We start from the raw sequence: 7,960 nt of genomic DNA on the forward strand, positions 1-7,960 counted from the left end.
GCACTGATTTGGATGGAGGTTTGCTTGCCAATATGGATAAATCGTGCGGGAGGATGAACTTCCCTCTTAGGCTTGCTCAACCGGTAGCAAGGATCTGAGTATAGAGCTTCGCGACGGGGATCTAGCATAATAGTACTGAGACTCACCTCTAGACCTTGTCTCTTATTCTTCTCAGATTTCTTCCGTTTAGCACTCAGCTCAGCCTTTCTCTCAATAACCTAATATCAATTTGCCCCGTATCAAGTAACATATTTTTCTCTGAATTTTATGGGGTATTTATAGGTGAAGATCTTGGACTTCGGCCTTGTGGACCCCACTTTTGTTATGGAAATTCCGAAGATTGAGGGATATTTATTCCTTCTGTTATGCAATCAGACCGTCAAATCTGCACAACGGTTAGTCGTACATGTGTCACAATCATCAGCTTTTGCATTGCTCAGCTGCATCTTTCGATAAGGAGTTCGCATGCGGTGTTGTTTTTACTACCGCATACGGTTGAAAGTCAGCTCTAGATCGACTGTCGCATTGCGCCGTCATTGCATTGATCGTCTCTTCATTGTAATTGGCGACCGCAATGTGACAGAGATGCAATGGTCAGTTCGTCTTGAGCCTTGATCGCAAGCGGTGACTTGGTTTCCTACAAAACAGAGTAGAAATTTCCTTTTCTTCCATCTTAATGATGTTAGTGGGTGTAATTGCGATAATTCATAATTATTTTATTTTTAAGCTAATTTTCATACAATTGGCGCATATTTATTCTCTTTTGGCCACAATATCTAGATAAGATAGAATGAATAACTTGTATTCCTACAAGTTATCATCACCTATGGTCGTTTAGGTGAGATGTAGGTCTCTAGTATCAACGGCGTTATATACAGAGTCTAGTTATCTCGTGGTCCAGTCTTATACAAACTCTTTGTATAGGACACCCCGCTTGCACATCTCCACATGAATGGTCAGGATCTACCATCTATAGTAGTTTACAACACTTGCAAACCTCTACAAAGTAGGTCGTATCCATAGTGTCATCAGGATCAAGTATCCCTCCTTAATCCTTATACGACAGACCTAATTACGTTATCACTTAAGGCATGATCCACTTGTATATCACATATACATGCTTAAGTTCACATAAGATAACCATGGAGCTTTGTTTATTGGATATGAGTAAATGCCAGAATGAAATAACAATTATTTTAATCATCAAACAATGTGTATCATTACAAACAACGAGACTTCGGGAGAATTAGGACACCAATCCCAATAGAGTTCACAACTCACTCAAGATTCAGGTCATGTCACCTATGGTCATCCTAGTGAAAGATATGTGTTGAATATAAAAATAATGTTATGCTTATGCCTATGTTGCACTACTGATGAATGATTGATTCAAGTTCTTGTCCCTGACAACGGTGACAAAAACTTGGTAGAAGAAATTTGTTTTTCTTTATCTAAGTTTTATTCTGCGCTAATGAATGAAAATGATGATGCTCTATGCGCTCAAGTTGCTTTGCGATAAAGATATGTTGCGATACTACGTTCTAGATGTATGCGTTGATGATGATATGCTTCGTAGTATGCGATGATGTAGTGCGTGTCACAAGTTTTCTTGCGAGAACCAAGTATAATTCCAATGCAAGTATCTCAAATTCACCTGAGGTCGAACACGGGGATTGTTGTTGTTAATCCAATACTAATGTGGTATATGCGACCAGTTTAAAATAAAGAATAATGAATTGGTTTGTGCAGAAAAGTAAATTGCGATGAAAAGTAAATTGCGTTGTAAATAAAATGTCTGAGCTATTAATGATACAGGTTGAGGACTGTCTATGAACTTGTGCAAAAGTGTCTGGTGAATGCGGTGGCAAGTCTTGTGAATGAATCAGAAGGGGAATGGGTTGAGGGGAAGGACATCGCAAGTTCGTCAATCTCGTTGAGGACGCAACTCAGGTTCCGCTTTCCCTTGGCTTACACCTTTCAGTGATCAACCGCGTTCCCATATGTCTATGGTGAAACAGGGATGAACGTAATGAACACAAGGTTGTTTCCATCTCTGGAAATACTTCTCACTTTAGTTAACGCATTCTTCCAACCTTCTCTCGATAGATGGAATAATGTCTTGACATATATCCCGATTGGAGATGTTGTGCTTACCGGCGTGTGGATGAAATGGAGTGGAAAGCTTTCCTCTCAGGCTTGCTTTCCAGGTAGAAGTGACATCTCGCACAGAGCTTCTTCTTCGGCAATGGAAAGAATTTCTTGCTCAGAGACATACCTTTCACCCTTGTCTCGTCGTTCTCCTAGATTTTCTCTGGATTGTCTCTTTAGACCATCCTCCTTTACATTGAATTTAAGGAAGCTATTTATAGACCTTGGCTCTTGTATTGGTGGTCCCACTTTTAAATTTTGATAATTCCTACCATGGCGAATGGAAATGTCCTCACTACCGCAGGAATAACAATGAAGGGACATTGGCAGAAAGTTTCCCACCCATGTTCCAACACAACACTCGTGATCAGATCTGGTAGTGGCATCAACGCAGGGAAGAAACCCATTTCCATCATCATATCATCATTTTCTTTCTTTGTTGATGGGCGCCTCCTAGTCAATGCAAGCTCGCTACTCTCCACTTTAGCCTTGCCCTTGTCTTGAGCAGATGCAAGGCGGGATTTTTGTCTTTTTTAGCATTCCCTTTCCTTGCGTTGCTCTTCTTTTTCCCTTTTCCATTCCTCCACTTCTTTTCTTTTATTTTCTCTAACACACTGCACATTGACCTTGCGGCATCTTTTCTTCTCCTCTTTCTCCTTCTTTTCTTTTTCTTCTTCTTCTCTCATTTCTCTTTCAAACTGCTCCGAGGCAAACAAAATGCGTTGCTCATCCTCGAGCGTTCTTCTTTCTTCTTCTACCGCTCTTGCATTGTCATAGCGCACGTCCTCATTGTGCAGTTTTCTGGCCAAATCGTCTGATGCGATGATTTGGCGCGCATGCGAAATATTTTCTTTCTTCTCCTCTTCTTCTACTATGTGTTGAAAGAATAATGGGTCACTTGTACACCCTTACGACGCATTCTCCTTGTGACGCCGCATAAGAGGGGTAATGTTAGGATATTCTCTATCTTTAGTCGCAACCATTCTGATATGCGGTGATGAAACTTGTGTTGCGCTGATGCTTTGGCTTGCATTGACATCCCCTCTTCCACCCTTACGGTGGTTGATTCTCCGTCAAAATCTGGGCTCTCCACCCTCCTTTTTTTCTCCTTCTTCTTTAGGTGCTTTTCTTTTCGCCTGCGTTGTTTCTTTACACTCTTCTTCTTTTCTCTCTTCTTCTTCTTCAACCGGGCAGCTTCATCTCCTTCCACCCATTTTTCTTTACTTTTTCTCTTCTTCTTCCCTTCGGCCATCCCCGGCTGCTTCTTTACTCCTACAACCTCCAAAACGGCCCTGATAGGTCCCTCATTGGAGTCTGTTGGAACAGTCTCCTTAGGATCCACAGTGGCCAAGGCCATTCTCCACAAAGCTTTCGCCATTTCCTCCTATAAAGGCAGGGGCTGGTTCACAACTCCAGCTTTCGGTAGCCCCCCCTCTTTCCATATTACTCAAAATACTCCCAAATACCTCTTTGTCATCCCTTTTCTTCAGTTTGCTTTCAGTCAAAGGTACTAGGAGCGCCACCTCAGGTCTGGTGGCAGGGGCACTCTTCGTACTTGGCCCCTCTCAAATAGTGAGTGGTTTAGCTATAGAGGTCTGATTCTTGAGGAAGGCTTGGGCTAGGCGGCGAGGCGACGGCTAGCAGCAAGGAATGCCGCCTCCCGTGTAGTGATGGGGGCTTGGGAAGGGGACGATGGTAAGGAGGATGAGTGTGAAGATTTTCCAGCCATTTGCTTGGTTGAGTGAAAGAGTTAGGAAAATTTTGGTCTGAGGAAGGAAATCGGAAGGGTATGGTATGCAGAGAAAATTCTTAGGGTTTCTTTCGCGAGAGATGCAAGTGAACTCCTCGGTTAAAGGGGGTGAGATTTATAGGTTGGGCCTTGATGGGCCCAACGCAATCTCTGCGTGGCAGGCTTCGATATTCTCAAAAAGCCTACCCCACGCCCCTCCTATTATGATTTAGCAGAAAGGACGTCCTTTCGTCTGCTAAGTCATAATTTCCTTGGATGCTGAAGCGATTCGACTCCTCTCTCACGAATATTTTAACATTTTTTTCCATTTATCTTTAATCGAACAGGCACAATGTTCAGGATTAATGCAATGCATCCATTACTACAAATGCATGTTTGCAGAGGACGGGCACAACGTATGAATTAACGCAACACACCCCTCAACGCAACACATTTCTTGAGGACGGGCGCACTGTATTTCTACCAGCGCAACACTACCTTCGTCATAGTGTATTTTTGCTAAGGACGGGCGAAGTGTACATACGCGCACAACTCATCTGTCAACGCAATGCATTTGTGGAAGACGAGCACAAAGTGTATCTATCGTCGCAAGATACACCCGCTGTCGCAATGCATACCGGATGTTATTAAAGTTTATTTTATGTTTTTTTTCATCAACATCGCAAAACCAAGTTGATAAGATGTTACGGTGTTCATTTTCTTTTTAATATTCATTCACAGAAATTAGGTTCAATGCAATACTGAGACAGGAATGTAAATAAATTCAACAAAGCATGAAATTAAACTAATGCAAGTAATAAACTAAGTTGAATAACGCAATACTAAAGCAATAAACTAAGTTATGACAGTAAGAAAGCGACAAAGATAGATGTAGGGATGTTGATTGAAAAAGGGTCTTCAGGGTTACCGCAATAGCATCCCTACAAGCGGTCAATCCTGCTTGCTTAAGTCGATGGTCTCCATGCGTCGTTCCACATTGCCCCCATAGTAGGGCTTAATTCTTTGACCATTGACTTTGAATGCACTACTTCCATCCTCAGTTATTAGCTCCACTGCACAATGGGGAAAGATAGTCTTGATGCGGGATGGCCCATACCAGCGGGACTTCAATTTTCCTGGAAACAATCGCAAACGTGCGTTAAATAAAAGTACCTGTTGACCCACGAAGAATGTCCTTTTGCTTATGCGGTTATCATGCCACTTCTTGGTTCGCTCTTTATAGATCTTGGAATTTTCGTAGGCATTCATTCGCCACTCGACCAACTCGTTCAACTGTAACTTTTGGACTTCCCCCGCACTTGTCAGATCAAAATTCAGCTTTTTACTTGCCCACATTGCTTTGTGTTCCAACTCGAAAGGCAGATGGAAAGTTTTTCAAAAGACCAGGGAATATGGGGACAACCGAATCGAGTTTTGAAGGCAGTCCTGTATGCCCATAGTGCTTCGTCAAGCTTGGGTGACCAATCTTTCCTGGAGGTACTAACTACCTTCTCCAAGTTGGTCTTGATTTCTTTGTTGGAGATTTCTGCCTGCCCATTAGTTTGTGGGTGATATGCAGTTGCAACTCTATGGCTGACATTAAATTTGATCAACAGGTTGGTGATGATGCGGTTGATGAAATGTGTGCCTTCATTGCTAATTAAGGCACGGGGCATTCCATATCGGATGAAGATATTTTTCTTGAGAAATTTCATCACCGTGGCCGCATCATTTTTAGCACATGCAATGGCCTCAACCCACTTTGAAACATAATCAACCGCAACCAGAATATATTGATAACCCTCCAAAGGTTGAAATGGGCCCATGAAGTCAATTCCCCATACATCAAACAATTCAATTTCTAAGATCGAAGTTAAAGGCATTTCATCCCGTTTGGACATGTTCCCTGTTCTCTGGCATCTGTCGCATTGCACAACATGGGCATCGGCGTCCTTGAATAGCGTTGGCCAAAAATAGCTGCTCTGTAGGACTTTTGTGGCAATCCACTGCCCCCTAAAATGTCCTCCATAAGGGGACTCATGACAGAGTTCTAAAATGTTCTTAGTCTCATGCTCAGGAACGCATCAACGCATAATATGATCAGGTCCGAGTCGATACAAGAATGGGTCATCCCAGAAATAAAACTTGACTTCGTGTCTCAACTTCTTCTTCTACTGGTATGAATAGTCTTCTAGTACTTGGCCACAAACTATGAAGTTTACAATGTCCGCATACCATGGAACATTAACGCATACCTTCATAAGTTGCTCGTCAGGGAATCTTTCTTGAATTTCTTTCTCTTTCTTTTGAACCTCACAATTTTCTAACCGTGATAAATGATCTGCGACTTGGTTCTCAATGCCCTTCCGATCTTTGATCTCTAGGTCAAATTCTTGTAGGACTAATACCCACCTTATCAGTCTTGGTTTTGCATACCTTTTCGTCATGAGGTATTTGACCGCAGAATGATCAGAATACACCACTACATTTGATCCAATCAGGTACTGCCAAAATTTCTCCAGGGAAAACACCACTACGAGCATTTCTTTCTCTGTGGTTGTATAATTTTCTTGTGAATCATTCAGCGTCTTGCTGGCCTAATAGATAGGATGCAAAATCTTGTCTTTGCGCTGACTCAAGACTGCGCCCACTGCATATCCACTGGCGTCACACATCAACGCATATGGTTGAATCCAATCGGGTGCAACCAGAATAGGTGCAGTGATGAGTGCATTTTTCAGTGTGTGGAATGCTTCGACGCATGTGTCATTAAAATCATATTCACGATCAATCTCGAGGAGCGCACTTAGGGGTCTTGCGATCTGAGAAAAGCTGCGGATGAATCTTCAATAGAACCCTGCATGTCCCAGAAAACTCCTAAGTGTTTTCACATTAAATGGTGGTGGTAACTTGGATATTGCGTCAATTTTTGCTTGATCAACATCCAACCCTGCCTTTGATATCTTGTGACCTATCACTATTCCTTCTTCTACCAAGAAATGGCATTTCTCCCAGTTCAGAACCAAATTGGTTTCAACACATCTCTTCAAAACATTTTCCAGATTTGATAAACAAGAGTCATAGGTGTTGCCAAAAACCAAAAAGTCATCCATGAACACCTCTACTGACTCCTGCAGGAAATCTGAAAATATGGCCATCATACACCTTTGAAAGGTGTCTGGTGCATTATAGAGTCCAAATGGCATGCGACGAAATGCAAATATGCCTAATGGGCACATGAAAGTTTTTTTGTCCTGATCTTCCGGTGCAATCACGATCTGGTTATACCCTGAATAGCCGTCAAGAAAGCAAAAGAATTCATTCCCCACAAGCCAATTTAACATTTGATCAATAAACGAGAGTGGAAAATTGTCCTTCTTTGAAAATTTAACTTGCGGTAATCCATGCATATTCTCCACCCCGTGGTTGTTCTGGTAGGAATTAATTCATTTTTGCTGTTGGTGATGACTGTCATACCTTCTTTCTTTGGAACGCACTGCACTGGGCTTACCCAAATGCTATCAGATATGGGGTAAATGATGCCTGCATCAAGCCACTTCACAATCTCTTTCTTTACAACCTCCCTCATGGCAGGGTTCAAACGGCGCTGCCTCTCTATGGATCCTATTTTTCCTTCTTCAAGATGGATCTTGTGCATGCAATACGAGGGACTGATCCCTTGAATGTCCACTAGAGTCCATCCCAAGGCTTTCGTGTATTTCTTGAGGATCTGAATAAGTGCTTTCTTCTTCTCTTTGCTCAATGACGCAAAGATTATAACTGGTAGAGTGTTGTTGTCTCCTAAATAAACATATTTGAGGTGCACTGGTAGCGCCTTCAACTCCAACATTGGTGGTTCTTCCAAAGATGGCTTAGTTCATTGTCTTGCTCGTTCAGATAACTTTATTGTTTCAAAATCTGGTCCAGTTTGTATTGCGGCGCAATTCTCCTTCAGCATTGCGCCAATCTCAAAGTCTTCTTCCTCCGATTCTTCTCGAAACTCATGCCAATGTTCTTCCTGCAGTTCTCCAACATACTGGCAGTTTTTCCATATCACCTGGGTACTTCAACGCATTGAGAACT

The 7,960-nt window shown here is 42.2% G+C and overlaps 1 protein-coding gene across 1 annotated transcript; it reads right to left on the minus strand.

The window, feature by feature from the left end:
* Positions 1-4,828: 4,828 nt before the first annotated feature.
* On the minus strand, positions 4,829-6,324 carry LOC120073665 (uncharacterized). The gene is made up of 3 exons (XM_090312025.1): positions 6,133-6,324; positions 5,386-5,637; positions 4,829-5,248 (listed from the first exon to the last, which is right to left on the minus strand). The coding sequence occupies exons 1-3, from the start codon at positions 6,322-6,324 to the stop codon at positions 4,829-4,831; spliced, it is 864 nt and encodes a 287-aa protein (XP_090168151.1).
* Positions 6,325-7,960: the final 1,636 nt, after the last annotated feature.

This window comes from Benincasa hispida, chromosome 3 (assembly GCF_027475165.1).
Source record: "Benincasa hispida cultivar pf3 chromosome 3, pf3_genome.v1.1, whole genome shotgun sequence".
Lineage (NCBI taxonomy): Eukaryota > Viridiplantae > Streptophyta > Magnoliopsida > Cucurbitales > Cucurbitaceae > Benincasa > Benincasa hispida.

What these genes read in the sequence shown, in the direction of transcription:
- LOC120073665 (XM_090312025.1), bottom strand. Translation starts at nt 6,324, where the DNA reads ATGACGAAAAGGTATGCAAAACCAAGACTGATAAGGTGGGTATTAGTC. An exon ending in CTGACGAGCAACTTATGAAG is followed by an intron (nt 5,638 to 6,132) that starts GTATGCGTTAAT and finishes TATGTTTCAAAG; the next exon opens with TGGGTTGAGGCCATTGCATG. An exon ending in TCAAGACCAACTTGGAGAAG is followed by an intron (nt 5,249 to 5,385) that starts GTAGTTAGTACC and finishes CTGCCTTTCGAG; the next exon opens with TTGGAACACAAAGCAATGTG.